Source organism: Zonotrichia albicollis, chromosome 7 (genome assembly GCF_047830755.1).
Source record: "Zonotrichia albicollis isolate bZonAlb1 chromosome 7, bZonAlb1.hap1, whole genome shotgun sequence".
In the NCBI taxonomy this organism is placed as follows: Eukaryota; Metazoa; Chordata; class Aves; order Passeriformes; family Passerellidae; genus Zonotrichia; species Zonotrichia albicollis.
Genome location: NC_133825.1, coordinates 37,105,420 through 37,132,421, shown reverse-complemented (window position 1 = coordinate 37,132,421; position 27,002 = coordinate 37,105,420). Strand labels below are relative to the sequence as shown.

General features: G+C 59.5%; 1 protein-coding gene across 3 annotated transcripts; it reads right to left on the bottom strand.

The window, feature by feature from the left end:
* Positions 1-1,900: 1,900 nt before the first annotated feature.
* LDB1 (LIM domain binding 1) lies at positions 1,901-26,688 on the bottom strand. 3 transcript variants are annotated; one of them, XM_074545104.1, is made up of 11 exons: positions 26,397-26,688; positions 7,083-7,185; positions 6,445-6,489; positions 6,148-6,223; positions 5,813-5,915; positions 5,462-5,634; positions 5,108-5,230; positions 4,853-4,936; positions 4,416-4,539; positions 3,884-4,026; positions 1,901-3,513 (listed from the first exon to the last, which is right to left on the bottom strand). In XM_074545104.1, exons 1-11 carry the CDS (start codon positions 26,419-26,421, stop codon positions 3,283-3,285), a joined length of 1,230 nt encoding a protein of 409 aa, XP_074401205.1. In that variant the 5' UTR covers positions 26,422-26,688; the 3' UTR covers positions 1,901-3,282. The 3 variants fall into 3 exon arrangements, with proteins under 3 accessions (XP_074401205.1, XP_074401202.1, XP_074401204.1); XM_074545101.1 differs by having other exon boundaries at positions 3,878-4,026; positions 26,397-26,687; XM_074545103.1 differs by lacking the exon at positions 26,397-26,688 and adding an exon at positions 16,200-16,221 and having other exon boundaries at positions 3,878-4,026.
* Between the last annotated feature and the right edge of the window lie 314 nt (positions 26,689-27,002).

Genomic DNA, 27,002 nt, shown 5'->3' with positions numbered 1-27,002 from the left:
ACCCTACAACTAGTGAGTTTCCGGCAGCACTGGAGCTGATGTGGGGGAAGGAGGTTTGGGAGCTTCACAGGTACCCTTGGGCTTTCCAGCTAAGACCTCAGGCCCGAAGTGTTGCCTTGGGGCCCTCCAGCAGCTCTTGGGTTCATGTGCAGGATCCAGCCAGGCATATGGAGGATCCATCACAGATGGCAGGGCATCGCTCCCTTCCCATCCAGGGCATCCCACTGAGCCTGCCAGAGCTTGGGCATGTCAGAAACGAGGGTATTTATTGATGCCTCAGCTCTGGGTGCCACACCACGGGCTCACCGGGGCCACCCTGCCCTCCCCTGCCCAGCCATGAGCTCCTACCACTGCACCTGTGTCCTGCAGCAGCCCAGCCTCAGCCCTGCCACAGCCTGGTGACGTCCCTCACTGCAGATGTCAACCCAACCCCTGCTCCTGCTTTGAAGATAGAGGCCCTTCCTGCTCTCACCCTCTGCTACATCAGCCCTGTTCTACAAGCATGGTTTCCCCCATTTCCATAATAAAGCTGGCACAGGGTACCCCAGCTTCTGGAAGGAGGTTGTTACAACTCCCTGTCCCTCCTTTGCTCCTCCCAGGACACCTCCATGGTGCTGAGCTGCTCCTGCCCTGCTCCCAGGCAGGATTACAGGGCCCCCACTGCTCCCCAGGGAACGTGCCCATCACCCTGGTATCCTGGCAGGCCTCGAGCTGCTTGTTTGCTCTGCCTGGGGGACAGGGGCCATTTTCCAGCAACCCAGCACCTTACCCTTGCTGGGATTTCTGCTCTCCATGGCATGGCAGGGAGCCAGCCATGGCTGTGGCCTGCCTGGGAACCAGCAGGCAGAGGCAGGCCAGCATCATCCAGGGAACACAGTGAGCCCTGTGCCCACACTCCCTGCCAGGGTACCAGGGACATGAGGGGACAACTCCCCTCTGCCTTGCCCACGTTAGCCTGGTCCCATGCTCAGATGTAAGTGATTAGGACAGCTTCAAACCGAAAAGTCATTTTATTGGTACCATACATGACTCATAAATGGCACAAACTATGGAGGGGAGGAAGGAAAAAAAAAAAAAAAAAAGGAAACAAAAAGGCATTACAGTGTGCCCATGGCAGTGAGGGCTCTGCACCCTCCACAGCAGCCGTGCAGCATGGCATGGAGAATCGTACCTTAACTGTGATGCAGAGCCCCCCTCCCTGCCACACTGGGCTCCCACCCCTGCCTGCAAAGGGGCTGTGGGGACCCCCGTGCCTGGGGGTCTGAGCCCTCCAGCTCCGGCCTGCCCATGGAGGGGCCCAGGAGCCAACACAGGCATTTCTCCAGGGATCTTCAGCTTGAGATCATGCCAGGGCTGATTCAAGGCTCTGTCTCCCTGCCCAACCACATGGACAGCAGAAGGAGAGGACACACAGGGTGACCCCCACCCCACCTCAGCAACCTCCTGCAGTCTCACCCAGGAGTGGGCAAAGCATGGAGTGAGTGCTAGTAGCACCCCTGCAGCAGCCAGAGCCCCGGCACAGGCAGGCCCTCAGTGACACCTGCCAGCCCCAAGCCCCATGGAGCAGTGGGACAGAGACTGTGGGATCCCCAGCAGGGAACTGGGGGTGTCTGACAGAGATAATGGAGTGCACCCCTCACTCCCCCAAACTTCAGGGCTGCTCTGCCTGCCCCAGGCTCCCTTACGCACGCAGACAGACACACAGACCTCTCGCACACACACTCTTACACACACTTATACCCCCACTAGGGCAGTCCCCTCCCACAGCAGCACTTGCTGCAACCCCACCATGGGGCATGCCAGGGTGTTCCCACAGGCAGCCCAGACTCCCACCTTCCCCCAAAACCCCACTCCAAGGCTGTTGGGGTGAACTGGTTAGTTAGCACAAACACCCTCCCCCGGCACCTCCCATCCTCTCCTTGGAAAAAGCCTTGGAAGGGATTTTTTTTTTCTCTTTTTTTTTTTTTTAAACCAAAAAAAACCCCCAAAAATTATTATTTTTCTCATCGTTTCCCCTAACATCAATGGAGGCACCTGCTCTAGTGATAACACATTGAAAGAACAGTATCGTACACACTGTCTACAGCGCGGAAATGTACAAGCACGAGGTACACGAACCCGAGGGGGGAGCAGGGACAACAGCACACAAGATTTACATTGAGAAGAGAGGTGGGGGGCTGCACCCCCGGGCCTCTGGAGGGATTAGAAAGGAAGTCTGCAAAGTCTCTCCTTGGTTTGAAGCTCTCCGAACTGGATATAAAATGAGACTTCCAAGAGAAGAAGCCTGTACAAAAGTCAGGACAGGGTGAAAGGGTTCAGGACAGGAGGGGGGAATGGGCAAGGGGGCTGAGGGGGTATTTTTCCATTTTTTTTTTTCTTTCTCTTTTTTAAACTTACAATTTAATAATATTATTTTTTTTTTCTTAAAAAAAGACAAAAGTAGGAGGTACCAGGAGCCAGGGGTTGCAAAGGGGCCCCAGGCAGACTCACGCAGGGTGGAGGGAAACGCAGGGGCTGCAGGCAGGGAACAAGGGCACCGGCTGCTCCAGCAGAGCCGCGGGTCCTCCGTGCTCCCCAGCCCCCCACCACGCACTTCCTATATACAAGAGTCCCCCCATGGCTGTGCTGCGCCCTCGCTCTGGGGAGCGAGGGGAAGGGGAAGGTGCAGGAGAGTGGGAAAATGCGACGGGGCCCTATCCTCAACACCATCCCAGCACTGCAGGATCTGACCCTGGCACGAGGAAGCTCCGTGGCAGAGCCCGAGGCACAGGGAAGGCTTTCCATCACTGCCCCTCCCAACCAGCCCCACCTTGGACAGGGGATGTGCAACCCCACTGCAAGTGGCTGCTCAGCAAACATCAACCACAGGGCCAGGGAGGAGGAGGGTCTCTGCGCTGTGCCAGACCCCAACAGATGGCATCTGGTAACGCCAGCCGCTGCCAACACCTCCCCACTAATTCCCCCTTGCTCGGCAGGGAGGGGTTGGGCATGTTGGGACAGGGATGAGAAGCTCTCTGGGCAAAAAGCAGAAAAGAAGAGCGGAGGGGGAGTAATGAAGCTACGGCCCTGGAAACCCACCCTGCCCTGGGGTCCGTCGGGGAGGCAGGCGTGGGGTGCGGGGAGGCGGCGGGGGTGACGCTGGGGGCTGCCTGCCCGGTATGCGCCCCATCGTTCACGTGGCGCTGATCCGCCCCCGGTACCTCGCCGCTTCCCAGTCACTCTCCGTTGCAAATGTACAGGTAGATTGGTTGGGACTGAGTCCACGGGGCGGCGGGGGGGCCGTTACTGCGACGCCTGTGACGTGGGGTTCTCTGACTTGCTCTCCTGGCTGGAGGGCGGTTTGCTGTTCCAGGGGCTGTTGGCCCCCAGCGCCGGCGAGTTGTTGAAGCTGTCCTCATCGTCGATGCCGTTGGCGGCGTCAAACTGCGTGTTCTCCAGCCGGGTGATGAGGCGCTCGTCCTCGTCCCCAAACTCCCCCCCCATCAGCGTGGGCTCGCCTACCACCATCACATCCTGAAAGGGGAGACGGTCCCGAAACATAATCGAGGTGGGGGGAGCCTGGGCCGCTAGACCCCCCCTCTCATCAGCGCAGCCCCCTCTCCCCAGCTGTAGTGTCACTTCCTCATCTCCACTGCAGAACCTGAGCCTGGGCACTGAGTGGGGCAAACACATCCTCACTCCCTTGCAGGAGGGCAAAGGGACTCGGGGAAGGCAGCTGGGACACCCCCTCCTTCTTTTCCCCACCACATGGGAAGAACTGGGGTGGCTCAGATAGGCAGTCCCTGGGGGCCTCCCGCTAGCAGCTCCCAGGGGCAGGGGCAGGGAACCCTCCCCTCCACCCCAGAGCAGGAAGAGAGAATGGAAACGGGATGCTTACAGGTACCTGACTGGACAGGGCAAAGGTGCTGGCTGGGCTCTTCTTCTTGCTGTTGCTGTTGTTGGTGTTTCCCCCACCAGAGCTCATGGTGCTGCCCCCTGACATCTTCCTTTTCCGGCGCTTGCTGGGCTGCTGCCGTGCTGGCTCGGCTGGTGAAGGATGGAGACATACATGGTCAGTGCCAGCAAGAGGAAGCTGGTGCCCCCCAGGCCCTTTTATGCAAACCCTACTTCTTCAAGGAACACATTGCCCCTCCTCACCTCCACAGCTCTGCTGTCCTCCTACACCAGAGGACAGGTGAGGGGGCAGGAACATTTCCACCCCTGCTTTGCTTTCCACAAGCAGCTGGCAACCTCAAGGCAGGGAGCACTGGTTGCCTGCAGCCCTGCTCTGCCCCACTGGGAAGGCAGACCAGCATAAAAAGAACCCAAATGCCTGGTTCACCACCCCCAGCCTTATGAAACAAAGTCAAGAACAGCTCTAGGGCTGGGAGAAGCCTGCACTGACAGGCAGTCCCAGCAGGCACTGGGAGACTCACCGGGAGGAGCGACCATCCGCTGCCACTTCTGGAAGAGGCAAGTCTTGAGGCAGTCCCGGGGACTGAGGCTGTAGGTCTTGTGCCGTGACATGAGCTCCTGCATTGGTTCTAGGATTACACAGAGCTGCAGAGAGCAGACAGACTCTGGGTTAGATTGCAATGCTCTGAGCCTCAGCCAAATGGAGACCCCATAACCCTAACCCTACACCTCTACAGGCAGACATGTGTGCTGCAATCACCCAAGCCACGCCATGGGTTTTTGGGATTTGGCAGACCCACTGCCCCATAGCTCTCTACAGCGCCTCTGCAAGATCCCTTTTGCAAAACCAGCCTTGCAGCCTACCCACACACCCCAGGGCAGCCAGGCATCAGGCAGCTGTGAGCACAAGATGTGGCAGAGCTGTAGAGCTGCAATCCCCCTCTTCTCGCACACTTACTCGGAGGTAGTTGAGTGTGGAGTTTGAGAGCCCACAGCGTGTGATGTTCTTGGATAACTGGTCCAGCATCTGGGGATCCTGTGCCTAGGAATGCGAGGGACAGAAGGCTCAGCCGCATCCAGGCTGGGAACAACCCTCCCGTGCCCCAGCCTGTGATGCAGGACTGGGTTGAAGTCCCCCACCTGCAGGGCAGCCTGAGGAGCTCAGCAGCCCTGTGTTGCCCATGCCCAGGGGAGCTCCTGGAGCTGTACTCACATGCATGGCAAGGATGCTGCGGGGAATAAGTTCTCGATGCTGGCGGATGCTGAAATGCCACGTCTTTATCCTCATCATGTCATCAAACATGAACTCCAGGTAGAGCCGCCCCTCCACACACACCTGGGCGGGCAGGGCACAGGGTCAGGCACAGGCTGCCCCAGCTTCCCCCAGCCCAGAGCCCCTAGGAACCCCCTGCTGCACACTGGAGCACACTCACAGTGGCTCGCCTCTGCCTCTCACAGAATCCATTCCCACGAGCCCAAAATGCACAGCCCCGTGGGACTGCAGCCACCAAGAGGGCACAAAAAACCAAGGCAGGAGGGCAGCAGAAGCTGCGGGTGCTGGCAGTACCTGGGTGAACATGGGCTTGCCATGCTGGGTGACCATGGTGCACTGGTCACAGTCCAGCGAGACAAAGTTATTGTGGAAGGATTCCTTGGGGTGCTTGAGCACGTAGTACAGCTCTGTGGCTCCCCCTTCAAAGATGCTGCGGAAGTAACGGGGAATCAGAGTCCGGCCAATCGCTGCAGCAGGAGAAAGAGGAAAATAAGGTCAGTAAGGAATGTACATGAAGAGGGTCCCCCCATGCCTTCTGGCTGGAAATAGCTAAGCTCTGACATGCTACCCACATCCCCCATAGCACATACTGTCTTCTGCTGAAGGGCAATGCCCCTAGGAAGGAGGGCTCAAGCTGGTACTCACTGTATCTCTTTGGTCCATCCTCCAAGCAGAAAGTGATTGTTAACATGGCATCATCCTCAAAGAACTCTGTGGTAAAGGCATCCCACCACAGATTGTCACATTCCTGGGGATAGCAGAGAGATGCTAAGTTATAGGGAGGAGAGAGACAGACAAGCAAACACTGGCTGCCTGGCACAGCAGCCAGGTGCTCAACCCAGGGAAGACTGCGCTCCAAGCTGAGTGCTTGGAGACGGGGGTGACAAGCCATGTCCCATGGCCACATGTGGGAGAAGGTGGTGGGGGTCCCCAGTGCTGAAATAGTGCCCTGGCCAATCCTCACCGTCCCAGCTGCCTACCTCTGTCCAGTTCTGCAGCCGCTTGTTGAGCTCAAATATCCTGTAGTCGGTCTGGTTCCCGTACGGCGTGTGCCTCCTGCCCAGAGAGCACAGCAAGCCATCAGAGGGGAAGGCAGCCACAGGCTGTGGAGGGGCCCTGGGCCCACAGGGGGAACACATACAGCCCCTCCAGAGCTGTCAGAGTCTGAGCAATCCTCCCAAAAGCCCCAGCCAGACAGCATGCTGGCCCTGCTGAGGCACCCCCACCACAGGCATGAGCTCCCCCCAAGCAGGGTCCACACCATCCCCCGTGCTTACCCGATTCCAGGCTCCAGGTATGTCGGTGGGTACATAGGAGTAGGTCTAGCAGTGGAAAGAGATGAAGGCATGTCAGTGCTAGCAGGGATCTCCCTGCTCACCACAGCTCCTACTTCCCTGGCTACAGCAGGCAGTCAGACTCACTGGAGCTGAGTGACTCCCCACAGTGCAGACTGTACTCTGGCTGCCAATATTTGATAGCCCCATGGGGCGAGCTGTAGCCCAAAACTGGGCTCTGATCCCACAGCATTGGCTCCTCCACCCCTGAGACCTAGCCAACTGCTCCTTGGGGACATACCCAGCTCCTCTGCAGTACTGACTAGTGCCAGACAGGACAGACATTGAAGAAGGGGCTGTTTTGGGAGGAGCTGGGAGGGCTCCCTGTCACTCCAGGGGCTTGGTCAGGCAATGGGCTTGGCCTGACAGAGCTCAAGACCTGGAGGCTTACTTCATTCCAAATAGCACTCATTCTCAACCACTAACACCTAGGCCTGCTCCAATTCTCTCTGCTCTTGTGCTAACTGAATTCCATGCACTGCAGTCTCTGTCTGCTACTGGGAAGCACAACACAGAGACCCTGGGGTGCAAACTGCAGAGTGTCCTCAACGTTGCAGACCCCTCCCTGGGCCCCAGCTCACCCCACATCTCGATCCAGCATGGTGCCTGGGTGGAAGGGGGGGAAGGCGTTGCCGTTCGGGGGCTCCTTTGGCGAGTACAGCTTGAACGACTTAGAGGAACAGCCTGGAGAGAGAGAGAGAGAGAGAGGGGACACGGGTCAGACCCTGCGAGGAGAGACACACTGCTGCTGCTGCTGCTGCGAGGAGGAGGAGGAGGAGGCGGAAGGATGCACTCCATCAGCACAGCCCCATCTCTCCTCTGCTCCCCCCCAGATGTCAGCCTACTCCCTTCATCCCACACACAGCTCCAGGCCTCCCCTGTGCAGGATGGAACTTACAGGGTCAAGGCTGAGCTCTCAGGATCAGCAGCCAGAGGGGCACAAGCACATCTCAAGGGTTTCTCACCGGTACCCAAAGTTTGTCAGTTCTCAGCTGGCTGGGCTCTGGGGATGTGCCCGAGGGGGACACTCCAGCTGGTGAGCCTGAAGAGGGGCTGGGCCATAGCCCTCCCTCCCACACTGCTCCTAATCCCACTGACCGACCCACCCGGGAATCACACAGGATCTTTTTGCTGACCTTTCTATCGTCATGGTGACGGGTGAATAATTGCCCAGAGGGATGGATGGCGGGTCCCCAGGCAGCCACCATCTGCCGCTCAGGCAGGCCAGTGGCCACCCGGATCCAGGCGGACAGACAGATCCCACACACCAGCCCCCAGCTGTGATAAAACCAGCCCAAAGTCTCACTGCCCACCAGGGCAAAGAGCCCAGAGAGGGGCATGGGGTGTGATGGGGTCTGCAACAGAGCACACGATGTGTGAAACCAGCACACATCCCGAAAGCAACCTGGGGGCGCCCAGACCTGCCAATAGGAGACATTAGGCATGGTGGGCAGAGCCAGCCCCATCCAGGCTCCTTAGGGGCAGCCAGGGGCTCCCACACTCCCCAGCCCACTGGCACACAAGGGCAGGTTCGGCTGCCAGCAGCACTCCCGAGCCCCGCGGGGCCGGCAGGACCCGGCACGCTGCGCCAGGACGCTGCTGAGGCACGCGGCTCCCTCCCTGCCGGCAGGCAGGCGGGCAGACGGGCTGACCTGGATGGGGCGCAGCAGTGGGCGAGCTGCCAGGCAGCTCCGGCTCCACCGGCTCAGCCGGCCCTGCCGAGCACAGACACGTCTGCCCCGTCCCGCCGCAGGCGCGGCCCCGGAGCCGGCCGTGCCGCACCGTGCCGGGCTACCGCGGCAGCCGGGGCCAAGGCGGGATCCCCATCGGCTCCCGCCCGCACACAGCCCTGCGACAGGCACTTCCCAACGCCCACCAGCCGCCAGGACTGCCACCCGGTACTGCAGAAAGCCAACCCGGCGTCCCAGAGGCGCCAGACACCACTGCCCCCCTGGGCTCCACGGCCACGCTGTGCAGAAGGGTGCTGGGACAGCATCGGAACAGCAGCTCGACTGTGATGGATACAGAAGGGGAGTAAAAAGCACCAGAGTCAAGGAAAGCAGTGCCACCAGCACAAGGACCCAAGATGTCCAGCTTGTTGCAACAAAGAGCTCATTAGCCAACAGAGGTGAATAACCAAGGCATCACCTTCGCCCCTGCCGAGGCATCTGGGACCCCAAGTCAGCAGTCACAGGGATTGCACACACTGCTGAGCAAGGGCTGGTCAAAAATAGAAGGGGTCACCTCCCGAGCATTAAATCCAACTTGCAACGGGGGAAATATGTGTTTCACTTCTTGATTTTCTTGGGGCCTTTTCACCACGTTTCCCCACAGCAGCTGAAGCCAGCCTCTCTCCAGCACTCACCAGGATCTAGAGCTGTGGGGCTGGAGCCAGCCTAGCCACTCAGCCGTGGTTCACTGTTCCCACTCCTGCCCGCCTGCAGTGAGGATAAGTGGGACATGGCACAATTTCTCATACGGCTGCTAACAATGTCGGCCCCTTGCTCTTACTGAATGTTTTTATAGATAAAACAATTTTTAATAGGGAGTTCAGTGCTAGTCAGTTGCTGCTGCAGAGGAATTTTTGCTTTCTGCTTTATCTACATCAATTTGTGCCTAACAGACAATAATTCACCCCAAACTGTACTAGAAACACAGCATTTCTATTTCCTCCATTCTGTTGTTATACAACATGATGCTGAAGCATGTTCAGCACATAGAAAACTTCCCAAAAGTCCCAAACTTCTGTTGAAAACAAACCAATTCATTAGGCAGAGACAGCAGCAGCTGATGCACTGCTTGTTTCTGGTCATCATGTCCTGAGGGGCAGAAAAAAATCAGACCCAGCAGGTCTCATCCTTCAAGTCTTTGTTTTTATTCACTGATGAGACATGGGAAAACTAAATTCCCAAGGCTTTTTGCTATCCTCAGTCCCCATCTTGTTTTTCAGGGTGCAGAAAGGTCTCCTGGGGTGGTGAGACCAGGGAGGCACATCACTCTCCATCCATTGTGCTTCTCATGCTCTTCCCTAGCTCCCTGCTGCTGGAGATGGGACAGAAGACAAGCCAAGCCATCACTTCTACCCAAGCCTCCATTTCCATCTTGGGCCTTTCCCAGCAGGTTAATATGGAGACACCCTGTTTTTGGAGCTCTGAGTGACCTGTGCCAGGATCTAGAGGAGCAGAGAGAAGCCTGTTATGTGATCTCAGCAAGACTGGCACCCTAAGTATTATTTTTAATGCAGCGTAAAATATGTCACTGGATTCAGTGGTTTGAAATAACACTAACAGCCTTAGGATTTGATACAAGCTGTCGAAATTCTACATTCACTGTAGACACACTACACACATTACATGAAGTAACACAATTACTTTACAGCAGCTGGAACACCAACTTTTACCCACACATAGGCCATGCTGCCTGGTCCAGGACATCCTTCCATCACCACCTATTTTGTTTACACTGCCCCAGCTGCCTGCAAGCCTTGTCCAGCCAGGTGCAGTGACACAGAAACACAGATGTGGCCCGTCCCAAGCACCTGGTTCAAGCTGCTGCTTCTGCCTGCCCCTGCTCTGCCTCCTGCTCTGACCACAGGACCTGGGCAGGCCTGGTGATGCAGGCAGGCTTGGTGCAAACAGGGATGCTGCCTGGTGGCTGAGCACGCAATGCCCCTGTGGAACATGAGGCAACAGGAGATGCTTCCTGTGGCTGCTTACAGGTGCTGGCCCAGCGACACAAAAACATTCAGCAAGGGAAAAAATCAGGCTGATGCTGCAGCTGGCGAGCTACCGGTCCAGGCAGGTCTGGGCAAACAGCACAGTGCTTGTGGCCAGGTGGAAGGGAGGCTCCATGGCTCCTCCTCAGCGTGGAGGTACAGAAGGGAGCCCCAGGAAGGGATCTCACAGCTCAGCATCCTTGGCCGAGTCCAGGTCCACGGACCTGCCACAAAAGCGTGGGCAAGTCAACAGCTCCAGGTGGGCACCCACCCAGGGAACAGAAGGCAGGTGCTCTGGCCAGCACGTACAGCCCAGCACTGCCCTACCCTCCACATGCCTTCTCCTCTGCTGCTCCTGCTTGTGAACTAGCAGCCCTTCTCGCGCACTGTCCGGTGGGTTTGCTGGAGCAGGAATGATTCACATCCTAGCCAAGCTCACAGAGCTGGGGAACATCAGATTTCCCAAGGCACCAAAAGCACAGTGGACACCTCACAGAGCCAACACAGCCAGGAGACAGCAGGGTACTGTGAGCCAAGACCAGCACCTTGGAGCTGCCTGCCTGGGCAGGGGACATGGAAAGCTGGGAGAAAGGCCCTGCCTGAACTCCCATAACTTCAGTTCACCATCAAAGAGCAAAGAACTGCTGAGGACAAAGGCAAAGCAGCAGCATCTTGCTCCTCCTATACCTGTGACTGCTGGCGGGAATCAGTGCCCCCTACTAGACAGGAGCTACCCCTGCCTGGGCAGCCAGTGTGCTCTCTGTGTAAGCAGCAAAGCTCACCAAGAAGGCAGAGGCTAAAAACATAAATGATGAAAAAAAAAGAAGAAGTGGGGCTTGAAAGGGGCTGCAGGGTTACAGCTCAGCCGGGGAGTGTCCTGCTCCTCCCAGCAGCCCGGGAAGAAGAGGCCAGCCGGGCTGGTGCTTCCCGGAATGCTCCGTGCCTGCTTCCGTGCTGCCTAACGAGGCTTTAAAGTGTAAATAGCGGCATTGTTTCGCACGGCTGCCTCGATGGGGTGTGGGCGCCCTGATAGGGGAAGAAATACATCTTCCCAGGCCAGTACCGCTGGCATGAGGGTGGTATCTGGGACTGGGTGCAGGGCAGCATCTCAAAGAATTCACATGTTTTGCCCAGTGACAGTGCCTGCTGTCCGGGAGGTTGGCAGGGCTGGGAGGCAAGCACGAAGTATTCAGAGTGACTGAGACAGGCAGAGGCACATGGAGCAGACCATGGTCTGCCCCCACAAGCTTGCCTTCACCTCTTCTTTCTCCTTTTCTTTGGAATAGAGGGGACTGGGAGAGGCCAGTTGCAAACTCCAACGCTGTTGTTAAGCCCACAGAAGCCGAGGTGGAACCCAGCAAGACATGGCCTGAGACATTATCAGTGACAATACCAATTTGCAGAAACCCCAATTGCTTTAAAAACGCACAACCGGTGAAGCTGAAGCTCCCACGAGGCTGGGCTTTCCAGGGAAGAGGAGATACCACTTTTGGAGGAGACCATGTGCCATGGACTCAGTGGCATCCAGAGGCAGGACACTGCCTGGCCCTGACCCGTCCCAAGGCAAAACCTGCATCACCACATGCATGCAGGGATTGCTCTCTCTCTTTTCCCAAGCTGCACATCTGAGCCATCCACAGAGCTTATCTGGACCACAAGCTGCCTCCCTGCGCACACCACACCACGTGCATGGTGTCCCAGCCCCAGGTCAAATCCTGCAATATTAGTGCAAAAGTCCCCCACAGCAGCACACAAAGCATCTGAACCCAAGTGTGCTCTTCTCTGCACAAAGGGTCACAAATTTAGGGGGACAGTCAGAGAAGGGACAATTACCTGCAGCTAACTATTACAAAGTGACAATCCTGATGTAGGCAGCAAAGCAGTGCTATCTGAAAGCATCAGGTGAGGAGAACCTGTCCGGCATGTGGATTTACAGGTCAGGGCTCAGCACAGTCCCACAGCCCCAGCTCTGCCAGGGTTCAGGGTCTCCTGCAGTGTCTAGGGACAGGAGGAGTCTCCCCTTTCCAATTTTCTTCCTCAGATGATTCAGACACGTAGACGGGGAATTCTCCAGGAGGGAAAAAGGGAGAAAAGCACACCCTGCCAATTGCAAAACAGCCAGAAAATTGAATCACGTTCACGGCTGCAAGCCCCAGATGCAATCCCACAGATAACCCAGTTTCAGCTCCACTACTATCAACTTACCACGAGGCAGTCATTTCCTGCAACTCTCAGGGAAATATCCCACTGTCCCTAATTACTCCTTTCAGTTCACTGTCTCAAAGATGATCCATAATCAAACGCTGTCGGTTTCAGCCTCAGAAATGCACCTTTCAAATTTTCAGATACTTTCCCTGTCTCCCAGACCCCTTCACCCAGGGGCCCTGCCACTCTCACATCTCTCCTGCAGCACGCATCGGTGCAACACTGGCAAACAACGTCGCGTGGGAACCATGGGGCTGGAAAAAAAACCCTGTCAGCATACCTAGAATAAAAGCCTCCTGACAAACTAGGATTTTCATCATCAAAGGTTTTCTAGGCTCTGCGGCAACACAGAATAATTCAGTTATAGCTAACCATGCCAATGGCCCTGCAGAACATGAAGCCAACATCCCCGCTCACAGCTGCCTGCCTGCCACGCACATGGTGGAGCGGAACTACACAGCTCTGCACGGTATTGTGAGCTTGCTGCTCAGGGCAGCCCTCCACAGAGACAAGATTTGCCCAGGAGAGATGGAGCCGAGAGCCACGCTGCAGGAAAGTGACAGCAAGAGGCCGAGGTCTGTACGTACACTGAGAGCGGGGGACACACAGCGATGCCCCGGCCGGCAGGACCCCCGGCGCCGCCGCCTCGGAGCGCAGGAGGCTGTCAGCCCCACGTGGCGCATGGAGACCCGCGATCCCGGGATGCACCGCTCCCCTCGCTCCCTGCGCTGCCAGGCGCCGAGAGCTGCACGCTGGGACGCGTAGTCTCCGGAGACGCGGCCCTGCCGCCGCCGGCCGCCTTGCTCCATGTTGCCTCCTAGGTGGAGCCCCGCAGCCCTGGCAGCCGGCCAGACGCCCGCTCCGGAGGGGGGAAAAAAGCTGGATAACTCCCGCGGCGAGGATCCAGCTGGCCTCGCTGGGGCAGCGTGGGCCCGGGGGCAAACCATGGCGCTGCTGTGCAGTGCCTGCCACAAGGTCTGGAGCGCTCACAGATGCCCATGGAGAGGAGGGACAGTGTGAGCATGGCAGGAACCTTTTCAGTGCAGCTCACAAAGCACCTCCATTGCTTCTTCGAGCTGCCGGGCAAGCCTCTGCCCTCCTGATCAGGCAGAACTTCTCTCTTCTCAGTGCTTGGTTCAAAGGCAACATGGGAGTTGCTGAACAAGGGACAGGCAGGCTGCCGGCAGCACTGGGGACAGGGCAAATGCAGTGGTTGCAGGACTCCCACCTCTGAACAGTCCGCAAGTGCTGCCACTGGAGTCAGGCCTTTGGACAACCAGTGCAGGACGAGGCCAAAACCCCAGGAAGCAAAAGGACACAATATGGTCAAGCACACCTGCCCAGTGCTCCTGAAGGCGAGGAACCCAGCCCCAGGGAAACCCTCTTACCCCGGCATCCCTGGTTACAACTCCACCCAACACAACAGCAACCCACAGGGCAGCAAAACCTCACTGCGGCAAGCGTGACAACCCACAAACACACACACAGAGCAAACAACAGCAGCAGCACTCTGTCCCCAGATCAACCAGAGGATGGGAGGTTTCCAAGGGAGAGGACCACGAGAAGCACTATCCTGCTCTGCCACCACACAGCACTTTAGGTTTGTATTGTTAATGGACATGTCAAGCTCACGCCAGTGCAGAGCTGCAAGCACATGAAAGAGGGCACACTGATAGAGACCACTCTGGGCCAAGCACTGCTGCCACTCCACCAGCCATGGAACAGGAATGGAGTCCTGGGGCTGGACTGGTCCATATCATCCTCTGCTCCTGCATCCTGAGGAGCTGGGCAAGCTCAGGGCCTCCAGCTATCACTGCTCTCTGAAAAGAAGCTGAAACAGGCTCCAGGTCCCCAGCCTGGGGAACCTTTGCCTCAACTGAACTTCTGTGGCTTTTCACTGCCCTTTTCCTATATTACATGGATTGCGACCTGCTCCTGGTGAGGAGAAAAGTCACCAAATGGCAGCAAACCTTTGTGTCACCAAACCTTCCAGCACCAGCCTGTCCCCCTTGGATCACAAGTTTTCCAGTTAGAGGCAACACAACGTTATGTCATTCTGCTCAGCAGTACTCACTCTTTAAGGGGTTCTGAGATCACAAACCTGGGATTTCTACAGCATCAGGGAGTGGAAAGACCATATTCAGTTCAAACCATAACTCCCCCACAATGAGAACACTCCAATACCTAAAGGAACAAGGACACTGATATTTACTTATACTTGCAACAGAAGCAGTAAGAGTTGACACCTGACCAGCACTGGAGGAGTCGCTGCAAAACTGCTCAGACAAGGTGCTACTGAAAGCACGTGGAGAACAACTGGGAAGCCCCTGGGAAGGGGTGTTTGCTCTCACACCTGCCCACTCCAGCCTTGAGCAGGCTCAGACCCTCCTGGTGAGAAGAAAGCAGGCGACAGTTTGCAGTGTGGGCTAAGTGCACACTGTGAGCCCCCAGAAGGTGACGCCCTGTTAGACCCCACAGCCTTGCACCCCTTTGCTCACACCTCACGCTGAGAGCGGCTGACACCTCTGGTTTTTGCTCCTGCTGCGGCACTGGTTTTGGCTAGGGACAGCAGTTGCTCAGCAGGTTCCTGCCTTGGTGCCTGCCAGCTGAGGCTGCAGGGATGGGACTGGGGCTGCCCAAGCCAAGGGAGCCCCAGGAGTGCTTATCCCCCATCCCTAGCGGGCGGGCTGGCAGGGACTACTAGGCCAGACACCCGAGATCAGGGCAGCCTACCACAGCAGGCTCTACCAAAGGGGCTCCAGGAAAACACCTGCCAAGCTAAGACACCCCTCCACAGCTCTGGCACGCATGCTGACTCCTAAACTGGAGCTGATGAGGCTTCCCCACTCCCGAGGATGCTGTGCTCACCCTCAGCTTGGTTCCCACTTTTGGCTGGCCCAGGTAAAGCCACTGCTTTGTCTGCCAGGGAGAATGAGCCCCCTATGCCCACAGCCCCCCTGAGCCTGGACACCCAGCAAGGCAGCTTCTGAAAAATGTGCGGCCCTCGTGTGTTTGCACCTCTTGGACCTTTTATTCCCTTTGCACCCGTGGGAGGCTGGCGGGACCCTTTGAGCTGCGAGCAAGGATGAAGTTGCAGCAAGCAGTGAGGTGCGGCAGGTGAGCAGCCCCAAGAGCCGGGCACTGGCCCCGTGAACCCCGTGACAGCACACGCAGGGGGACCAGGAGGGCGTGGGGCAGCTGTCAGGGGGCTTCAGAAGGGGAAGGAACCCGGAGAAGAACAAAGGGAGCTGCGGGCTGGGATGGAGCAGGGCACGGCAGGGCATGGGGGCCGCTGGCAGCACCCCACCAGGCTGGGGGTGTCGCTCCAAAAGCCAATACGTGGTGGAAAGAAAGGGGAACCAGGGGAGGAGAGGAACACCACAGGCAGCGAAGGGGAGGCCACACATGGGAGCTAGAGGAGAGAGAACGAGCTGAGGGGCCAAGGATGCACTGAGCAGCTGGGGAGGGATGAGGAACGGGAGAACTGGGTAAGGATGGAGAGGGAAGCCGAGGAAGGAGAGAGGAGCTGAGGACAGGGAGATCCGGGCCGGAGAAACAGAGAGCGGGCAGGGGGCTGCCGCGGGGACCCCGGGCCGTACGGGGCCCCGGTGGGGAGCGGCGGCGCGGTGCGGCCGCGCACAACTTCGCAGACGCGGGGGCGGCGCAGGCGGGACCCCGGCCCTCACCTCCGCCGCCCGAGCGGGACCGCCACCGGGGTGGGGGGGACCGGGAAACTTCCGCGGGGGGCAGGGGGGCGCGGGGGGGCGGGGTGACTCACGGCGCGGCGGCGGGCGGGGGTCCGGCGGCGGCGCGGCGGCGGCGGGCGGGCGGCGCGGGGCCGCCGCGGGGCGGGGCGGGCGGGGCGCGGGGCGGGGCGGGGGCGCTTCCTTTGTCTGCGCCGCGGCCGGGACCACAATGGCTGCGGCGGCAGCGGCAGCGGGGCCCGCTCCCCCCGCGCCGGCTCCCCCGCCCCGCGCCGCCCGGGGGCTCACGGGCCAGCGGTGACGCCCGAAAGGGGGTCCCCGGAGAGCTGTCCCCCCCGCCCGGTGCCGGTACAGGCACTCCCCGGGATGGGGAGGAGGGAGCCGCGTCCCGCTGAGGAGCTCGGCACCAGCCGGGGCAAGGATTCTTTCCCTACTGCGAAAGTTTGAATAAAAATAGACCTTCTCCCTAGCTTGGTTTCGGGGTGTCTGAAGTTTTTTCAGGATTTTTTTTTCTTTTTCAAACTTGTTTCCCTTTCTCTCAGTTTCAGACGAGAAAGGAAAAATACAACCGGTTTGTTTGGGAGGGGGGGATGAAAAATAAAATGCTCCAGTTTGCAATTGCCATCATACCCCCAGGGTCTCCCTTCCTTGATAAAACTGCGATCTCTTCCAGTTAGGAGATTTTAGAAAAAAATCCATTATGAAAATTTCCGTTATAAAAAAATATCCATTTTTCCCATTCCCCTTCTGCCCCACATCTGCCCCTTGCAGCTTCTCCTGCCCTGGCAAGTCACACTGGCACAGACCTCTGCTGCCAGCCCAGCCGGCAAGCCCAGGGGCTCGGCACACACACACACACACACACACACACACACACACACACACACACACACGTGTGTGTGCTGGTACAGCTCACCCTGCACACATGCACTGCTGTTCAGGCCGATGGGCTGGCATGCACTCGCATGCCTTCCCAAAGGCCTCCCGGCACAGCCCGGCTGGGTGTGCACCCGTGCCTGGGGCATGCACACCCTCCCACATCCCCCTGCTTGCAGGGCCGGGCCCGCTCCTCATCCCCTCCCCGAGCCCTGGGGTAATGCAGGTACAACCAGTTGGATCCTGCCAAGCACACTCGCTTCCCCCCTCCACCCAAGAGAGCAGACATGGCTGGTGCAAAACCTCTTCCATAAGGTTTTGGGGGCTTGCTCCCCTCCGTGCTTGTGCACACCCAAAGCCCTGCACCTGAAGAGTGGGGGCAGCTCCCTGCTCCCCAAGGATGTGGCTGTCTGGGACCAGCACTGCAGAGGGACAGGCAGCATCCCTCACTCCTGTGCCCCACACTCATCGGCTGAGTGGGCTCCAACCCTGTCCTGCTCCACATTGCACCACCATGATTTCCCCTTCCTTTTGCAGGCTACCCTGGAAGCATCATTTTCCACAGCCACATGACTAAATAGACTAAAACTCTTTGTAAACCCCAGATTTACAGAGAAAACAATTCACTGTAAACCTAAAAACCTCTGTGATACCCTACTCTGTGAAAGGCACATGCAGCTGGAGGTACCCATGCTCTCAGTGCCTTGATAACCGAACACAGGGATGCTGTGAGTGCCCCAGCATGCCGGCCCTTCACTGCCTTGTCCTCCTGCCAGCCCAAATATTGTGGCACTGGGTAAGACTGGACTGCAGCATGCTGACCCCCACCATCATTAGGCCAAAAAAAGTTCTGACTGTAATGCTGATGACAGCTACGGGATGGCACAGCCCTCCTGGCCAAGACTGCCATTAAACGCAGTCCACCCGCACCCCATTCCCACTCCAGGCACAAAGACACACAAGGCACAACCACCCACCAGCACTGAACACCACGCAGCTACTGCAAAATACTGCAAAACAGTGAAAAAAAGGGTAATTTTGTCCCCATATTAGAGACTCCTGGCACCAGTGCCGTGGCCAGGGGATCAGAGAGCAGCCCCCATTCATCCCCAGGCCCCGTGCATCCACAGCAAACATGCCTGGAGCAATTTATCCCGGGGCTCAGCAGCCCTCCGGGACTGCTCACGTGTCCCTGCTCAGCTCTGACGACAGCGCTGGACTGGTCCACGTGGCTGCAGCAGCCCCAGCTGTTTATGGTTATAGCCGAGTTAATAATTAAATAGATGCTGGATGGAGAGCAGAAGGGCTGGGATGCAGCTGGGAAGCGTGTGTGGCAGCAACGGTGTGGGGGAGCCCCCTCCTCACCAAGCACTCATGTGAGGGGAGCACAGGGCTACCCAGTTTTTGTGCTAGGGCACTACATCCCCCAGATCACAGCCTCCACTCTCCCCCTAGCAAGGGCCCCATGCCTACCTGGTCTCCCCAAAGTGCAGCCCTGACCCAACACCTGGTACAGGTCTCAGCCCAGGGAGCTGGCAGCAGCGCAAGAGCAGCAGTGAGCACAGGGATTCCTCCCAGGGAAACCGATGGGAAGAGCTCGGTGGGGACCAGGGTAGGCAGGGGATGCCCAGGTGTCTCTGATCCCTGTGGCCATGGCTCAGTGTGCCTGCAGTGTGCCTGAGGGATCCCAGGTGAGCAGGGCAGGAGGCAGGGCATGCTCACACTGACTCCCGGCTGGGGCCCTGGCAAGAGCTGGCCTAGAGCAGGGATGTGGACACGCACTTACATAAAAAATAATAATAAAAATCTGCTAGCTCTGCAAACAGCACAGCCTGCACCGGGACATGGACTGGCTAGGCACTTCCAAAGCTCACAGACTTGTCCAAAGAGCAGCCAGACCTGGGCACCATCGCAGGCATGCAGATGCAGCCTGCAGCACAGCATGCATCCTGGAGCCCCCCCTTTCCAGAACACAAGAGCCAACCCTGCAAATCCTACCATCCTTCAAACAGAAATATGCTTTGTTTCCCTGTTTCTCAAGGAGGGGTTTCTTTCCTCCCTAAAGCTATGCATGACCAGATAAAAAGGGAGTTCTGGAGCAGGAGGGGCCCCTGTTTTTGGCTGGAGAAGCCACAGATCCATCTCTCCAGAGGAGGTTTGGGGGAGGCTGGAAACTACATGGTGAGTCATGCCAGGCAGGCAGCAGATCCTGGGGGCTCCTGGGATTAACCCTTCGAAGCCAGAACCACTTCCAGACACACAGAGACAGAAATAAAGCCAAGGGGCTGGGAAAAAGCTGCCAGAGCAGGATGAGAAGTTACAGGGCCACATCTTGAGCATCCTGCATGGGACAGAGAAATCAATCTGAGTATGTTAGCAGTGGACAAGCAGCAACCAAGTGCATGCACTGGTGCCTATACTCTCCAAAACAAGAGGATGTGGAGAAAGGTTATAGTGGGGTGCAGAACCCCAGAGTGCATGAGGTTCACATGGGGTGTCCACCCTCACATCACACCTGGTTCTGGTGTCATGGGTCACCCTCAGCACCACTGGGCTGCCCACAGGCTCCAAGGGGAAGGTGCAGTCCACAAGCAAGCTTTGGCACATCCTGCTAGAATGGGGTTTCCCCGTGGCACCAGCACCGAGAAATGCCCCACTGTGTTCCTGCACCGTCCCTGACACATTGCAATGCACGTCCTGCAAGACCTCAGCCCCAGCATAGCCACCCACAGCAGTGAGCCCCAGTTCCTTTGCAGAAGCCCGGGGCCAGCCTGCCAGAGCTGCAGGGTTTTAAGGCTCCTCCAGAGCCTCCAGGTGGATTCTCTCATGTTACAAGAATGGCTCATTTTACAGCCCCTTTCCTGGCCTGGGAACCCACAGCAGGGAGGGGGTGACTTGCAGCATGGCTGCACAGCTTCAGTATCCTGTGCCTGCCCTCTGTCCCTCAAGAAGACCAACAAGGGACAGGCACTGCTGCTTCAAAGACAACCAAAGCAGAATCCTTAACACCCAGCCCTGCAACTACAGGAACTCAGCCCTGGTCAGAGAGCATCCTGGTCTCTGTCCCACTGTTCCCCCTGCATTTCCTCCACTCTTGTCTCCCAAGCCACAGAGGACCCTTGGCATCCATAAGAGATTTACATAGCCAGGAGCTGCCACCCACCAAACCCCCCCAACTAAGCCTGCCATCCCTCCTGGTACACACATGTCACTGTGCCCTCCCACACTAGAAGCTCCCCTGGGAGAAGGTAAGGGACATCTTAGAGGGCCATGGCTCTACATGGCTGAATCGAAGCAGGTAACTCCAGTAGCTGAGCCCACTCCCTGCCACCCCCCTACACGGTGCTGCTGAACACTCCGGAGCAGCTCTCCGAATATAGCAGCATCAAATAGCTCCATCAATAATGCATTGCTTCTGCTTCCTCTCACTGCCGTGTTTTTGTTGCTAACATGCGTGTCCTTCCTGTTAGCAGCTGCCTCCTCCCCACCAGCTAGGCCAAGCAGGGACACGGCCATGGTGGGACGGTGATGGCAGCTCCCACAGCTCCAGGTCCAGTTCCTGTAGGGATTGACATAGAGCTCCATCTAAGCCACCCGGGGGCAGCCTGGGGTTCTGGGGGGGGACCCTGCCACCATCCAAGCCTCCTGCTGCGCACGCGCTGGCAGCGACGACGGCATGCCGTGGCTGCCCAAAGGATTTGGCAGGGGCACCAAGCTGGGAGGAGCATAAGGACATCTCCCCAGCCTCAGCAGGGAAATGCCCCTCTGCAAGGACTTTTGGCAGCCTGGCACTCCCCGTACCCATGCAGCACCCCCATTCCCAACTCCATGCAATGCCGCACGACATCAGCTCCTCCAGCAGCTCTGTGTTGCCATCCCCGGCAGGGAGAGAGCTCCCACTGCCGTGCTCCGGCCTGCCCCTGCCCGCAGCTGCCCCGGGCTCACCCCGGGCCCGCCCTGGGCCAGTTGAAGCAGGCAGGTCGGGGTGCCTGGACCTGCCCCATGCCCAGCAGAGTCGCATGCCTGCAACGCCATGAGCTGCCATGGGCTCCTAGTAGAGAGGCAAGAGCTGGTGTAGGCACAAGCTGGCACCCACCACCCTACAGCTACTCAGAGCAAGCAGGGGCAACCTCTGTCCGGGAGGGCAGACCCCCAGGCTGCACAAGACCTTGGTTGGAGGAGAATGCACATAGCAGAGCAGAGTTTGGTACAACTGGCTGGTGTAGAATGGTCCAGCCAACACCACCAATGTCCCAGCTTGGCTTGAGCTGCAATCATTATGTAGCCACCTGAGCTGTACTGCAGAAACCTGGCTGCATACACAACACCTGTCCCTTGGTGTGTAGTAGAGGGCCTGAGGCTGCTGCTCCTGCAGAAAGCAGGGGCCCTCCCACCCCCTGCGTGCCACCCTCTCAGCCACAGGTCCATCCTGGGGCACAGGCACCGTCACCTTGGTGCAGGGTAAGCTCTGCTACCTGACTGTGGGTTCTACAAAGCCGGGGCAGAGAGACACCCTGCAAAAGCGGGGCTGAAGCTACATGCCACAGGGCCCCCCAAAGGAAGTGGCAGCAGAGGGGTGCGGGCAGGGTGTTATCAGCCGCCCTGCGGGCAGGGCGGGTCAGGGCTGGACAGGGGCCAGCGCCTGCCACAGCGGAGATTACGCCTCGGGTTTAACGTTCATCCCCATCCATGACCTGCACAGGAGAGAAGGGGGTGGGCTGCACTGGGAGGCTGGTCTAACAGCTTTAGAGACTCCTGAGCCCCACCAGCACTCCTGCTCAAAAGAGACATCCAACAATGGTGCACAGCCCACTTTCCCACACTCCCATGAGCACGCAGCAGTGAACGTCCCAAAAACCTGCAAAGCATCACCCCTGCTGCATCCACCCCAACCGTGCCCAGCAGAAATCCTGGGAGAAGGGGAGACTACTGCCAGTATTCCCGCTCCAGGTGGGGCACAGGAGCCCCCTGGCAGCCCTGCCTGCTCCCCAGCACCCTCCCCCCGGCACCGGCAGGAAACCACAGCCGCAGCCTGCGGGCAGCTGATAACGGTCACCCAGCCCCATCCTGCCTGCACCCACCACCCGGGGAGCTGTCCCCACACCCACTGCTCCCAGGCCCAGGGGTGCACCCACACTGTGCACAACAGCAGCCCCAGGGCCCGGTGTCACCGTGCACAGACCTGGGAGCTCTCGCTGATAGTGCAGCTGGGGCACCAGGACACACCAACAGTTGTTGTGCATGGGCACCACGCTCTCAAGTGTCCCAGCATGCTCCTGGCACACCATGCAGAGCAGACTCATGCCTCGCGTGTTCTAGCAACATGGATATGGCGGCAGAATCTCAGAGCAGAGTAGGGGAGGGGTGGGTGGCATGAAATCCAGTGATCTGACCTGAAAGGGATGAACAGGGGACTCTTGAGCTGCTTCGGCTCCTGCCCTGCCCAGGGGCACACAGCCACCTGGCCAGTGCATTCCTGGCCACAAGGTACCTCCCTGCCCTGGAGGCCCCATCCCCCAGGGGCATCCCCTCACTCCCAGGGGAGCAGCTTTCACAGCAGTTTGTGCCGAGCAGGTAACAACATTCCTGGAATAAACCTGGGGCCCAGTGCAAACACACAGTGCTGAACCCGTTGGCATTGGTGCGGCACTAACCCATGCAGGATTCTCCAGGCAAATCCTGGGTGAGCTCACAGTGGCCCCAAGGAGTGCTGTGATGGTGCCTCACACCAACAACAGGACCCCTGAGGAATCCCCTCACTGAGCACCAGACAGCCACAAACCCATCACGACTTTGCCACAGCATGCCAGAAGTGTGTAGGCAATGCAGCACACACGGTATCAGTGCCAGGCACTGTGCTGCTGAAGGGGACAGGGCAAGTAACACGTTTCATCCAAACATCACTGGTAACGTGAAGAAAGCCTGGACTAGAGTGCACCAATATGCACAACGAGGCCTCGGGACCCCTACTGCTCCCCTCCTCCCCAGCAGGCCCAGGTCACCCCAAGGTGCCAGGCACCCCGGGGCTGTTTGGGAGCCAGAGTGCACGGAGGTCAGGGCTGCCTGCCCCCCCGCCGCGGCACTCAGCCCGCTCGCTGCCATCCCTTTCCCAGCGCATCTGTCGCAGAAGGCATGTGGCACAGCTCGGCCTCGTGACAGTGGGGGATGCACGGCGCCAGCTCGGCAGAAGGGAGGGATACGGCAATGGGCCGTGCCCTGGCTGGACGTGTCCATGCCGGGACCCAAAGCATGTGCCCTGGGAAGCTCTCCCTCCAGCCAGAGGGGTGCACAGGCTAGTTCTCTGCAAGGTGTCCCAGGGAAGGCGCTGACCTTGGGAAAGTTGCTTCCCTGCCATGAAGCTGGAGCCAGCCCCGCAGGGAGGGAGAACAGCTCCACTCTGCTTTGCTTCCCTCCTCCCCCCTGCACTGACACCATCACTACAGGGGGAAAAACAATGATAATAATAAAAATAATTAAGGAGCAAAGTGCAGAGCATGCTGGGAGAGTGAGAGGTGCCCCCAGGGGTCAGAGCCCCGCTGGGGTCTGGATGCCAAGACCTGTCTGCCGGCCCTGCTCCAAGCAGCCCTGGGCACAGCACCACCGGCACCAGCACCAGCACCAGACAGCTGCTGCCCCAGCCGCTGCCACCTCCTCTCTGAGCCCATTACGCTCTTGCTGCTCACCTCTCCATATGTGAGGTGGGGGGCAAAGCCCCCCTCAGGCCTCCACTGGCCCCAGCAGCTCCCCGCTATCCTCGGGGACAAGAGTGCACCAGCCTCCCAGCTGAGCTGCCTTCCTGCTCCAAAGCGCTTGCAGAGGGGAAGAAAGGAGCAGGGAAACATCTCCAGAGGGGCGCAAGAGGAGCTGCAGTGGGGCAGGAGGCACCCCCAGGGATAGCAAGGAGTACATTATCCCTCTGGGAGGGCACAACTTGGAAGGGGGGCAGCCAAACCCCCCCCCCCCCCCCCCCCCGGCAGCAGCTCCCAAGCAGGAAACTCCTCCAAGTTAATGCAGCCCTGAAGAGCAGCCTGGGCAGAGCGGCTCATTAAATGTTTCTGGCTGGCGGGAGGCCAGCGGCAGAGCTTGTTTTTTCTATATTCCGATAAACAGTCCGGGGAGGGGAAGGGGGAGGGGGGCGCAGGCTCTCGGCGTGCCACCCAGCCCCAGCGGGGGAAGACGCCGGGGGCACATGTACATTGACGGGAACACCGCACAGCAGCCTCGTGTCCTCCCTGCCCTGGGGCAGCGGGCAGGGGCGACATGGGGGGGACACAACACATGAAGCCATCCACAGGGATATTCCCAGGTGAGGGGTGACCCCACGGCTCCCCATCACCGCACCGAGGGAGGACCCCCTCTTTGCATCCACCAACATGCCGATGACATTCCCAGTGGCGTGGGGCCAGCTCCCGGGGAATACGAAGGGCCCCCCGTTGGCCGTCGCACGGCCTTTGCCCCGCCGCGGCGGGAGCCCCGCCAAGGCTGCGGGTGTCGGAGGGTGCCGTGCCCCGGTGCGGGGTGCCTGCGGGGCGGGTGCTGTGGCTGCTCGGCCTGGCTCGCAGGGAGGTTCACGTGACTTTCTGCTTGAGGAAGCAGCGCTCTGGCAGCTTCCAGTGGGAGATGGAGGAGGAGGAGGATGGGGGAAGGGGCCGCCTGGCTTCACAGAAACACGGCGGCGAGGCGCAGGCAGCGCAGGGGCGGGGGGCCGCCGCGCAGGGGCACCCCTTCCCCACCCCGCTCATCCAGCTGCAGACCCCTGGGCAGAGGCGGCGCCGGGGGAGGCACGGGGACCGTGTGCTGCCACAGCGCCCCACTGCCTCCAGCAGCCCCCCAGCATGGGCTCCTGGCCTAGCAGGAGGCTCTCTCGGGACCACAGGGATGCTGCCACGGGAACTGGGCTGAGGAGCATCCCTGCTGTTCCCATACAGGGACCCCATGTGCCAGATGCCCAGGGAAATGGCAGAACCTTCTCCCCAGGGCCCCCCAAACTTGGCTCCCTGTCTGCTGGCCAGCGCCACAGGGACCTGGTGCTGGACAAGGTTCCAGCAGCCCTCCGGGACCCCTGCCCTGCCTTGTTCCTGGCACAGCAACGTTCTGCACGCAGCAGCAGGCAATGCAGCCAGGCCAGCTGCCCCAAACCTGCCCCCAAGCCCAGGCGGGCAGATGAGTATCCCTGCGGCAGCACCCTCCCAGGTGCTGAGACCTCACCAACTCATCACACCTCCTATGTAGTCCTGCAGCCTTGTCAGCCCGCAGGCTCCAGAATTAGGAACAAGCTCTCCAGCAGACGCCCCACAATGGCCATGGTGGGGGGCCGTACAGCATCCATGTTCACCAGCAGCACTGGCAAGCCACTGCAGGGACACTGTGCCTCACACCTACACGGGGAGCTGTGGCACCCCACACACCTATTGCTCTGGCCACAGGGGTACTTTGGGGTCACTCTTTACAGTGCCACCTGCACGCCTGCCCAGTGCCCCTGCAGCACTCTGCCAGTGGGGTCCCAGGTCCAGGCTGGTACCAGCATCCATGGGCTCTTGGGTCCCAGATCTCTTAGTCCAACAGATCTCAGGATCCATGCCATAGGAACCCCAGCACCTATGCCATGGAGTCCTAGCCTCACAACCACATCATAGCACCCATGACCATGGGGCTCCAATCGCACAGTCAGACCCATGCTGTAGGGACTCCAGACCTTCAGCGGGATTCCAACAGCCCGTACCATGGGGACCTCACCCCCATGGCTGGACCCAACAGCCACACCATAGTGACTAGGACTCCAGTCTCCACACCTTACTGACACCCATAGCTTATCCCCAGCACCATGACCAAACCTCAGCATCTACACTGAAAAGCCCCCTGTGTTGTAGTCAGCTCCCAGCAGCCATGCCCCAGGAACCCAGCCCCATAACCAAACCCCAGCACCAATGACACAGAGACCCCAGCACCAGTGGCAGATGCCAGCACCAATGCCATGGAGACCCCAGCACCAACACTGTGAAGACCTCAGCCCCACAGCGAGACCCCAGCACCAATGCCATGCAGTCCCAGGGACCAATACCATAGAGAGACCATCCCCATAGCTGACTCTACTACCAATGTCTTAAGAGATCCCAGCGTTAATGTCACGGAGACCTCAACACCAACGCCATAGAGACCCCAGTCCCGTAGCTGGAGATCTCAGCCCCAAAGCAGGACAGCGACATCAATGCAGTGGGGACCCCAGCCCCACAGCCGGACACCAGCGCCCATTCTTAGGGGACCCCAGCCCCACAGCCAGACCCCGACACCACTGGGGCCCCCACCCCGTAGGTGGCCCCCAGCTCCCGACCCAGCCCGATGCCGCGGGGACCCCAGCCCGAGGGGCAGCCCCCGCCCCGCCGCCGCGCACTCACCAGGGCATGCACAGCCCACTGACATCTTCACATGCCTGGCCCGGCCGGGGGTCGCTGCGCGCTGCCCGGGCCGCGGGGGTCTCGCATGGGCGGCGCGCCGCGGGCTCCGGCGCGGCGGGCGGCGGGTAGCGCCGCGGCCAGAGGCTGGCGGGCGGGCGCGCCGCGAATCGGCGGAGCAGCGGCGGCAGCGGCAGCAGGAGCAGCGGCGGCGGGGGCGGTCGGGGCGGGGGCCGCGGCGGTGGAGCGGGAGCGGGGGCGGGGGCGGCTGCGCCGGCGGCGGGCGGGTGGGGGCGCCTCTGCGCGTGCGCGGGGCGTCCCGTTTCCCCCCCGCCGCGAGCGCGTGCGTGTTGCGTGCGTGCGCGCCCCCCCCGGCTCGTCGCTGCCGCCGCTGCCCCGCTCGCACGCACGCGCCCCCCCTCCATTCCCCCCTCGCTGTGAGGGGCGGGGGGATCCCGGTGTGTGACCGGGGGGTCCGTGAGGGAGGACACGAAGGGAAGGACGAAGGCTCCCCCCTCCGTTTTGAGGAGGCTCTCGGCCTCCTGGGGTTTGCGGCCGTCGGAGCGGGGGTAGCGCTCTCCCCAGAGCCCCGTTTGTGGGTGAGGGTTC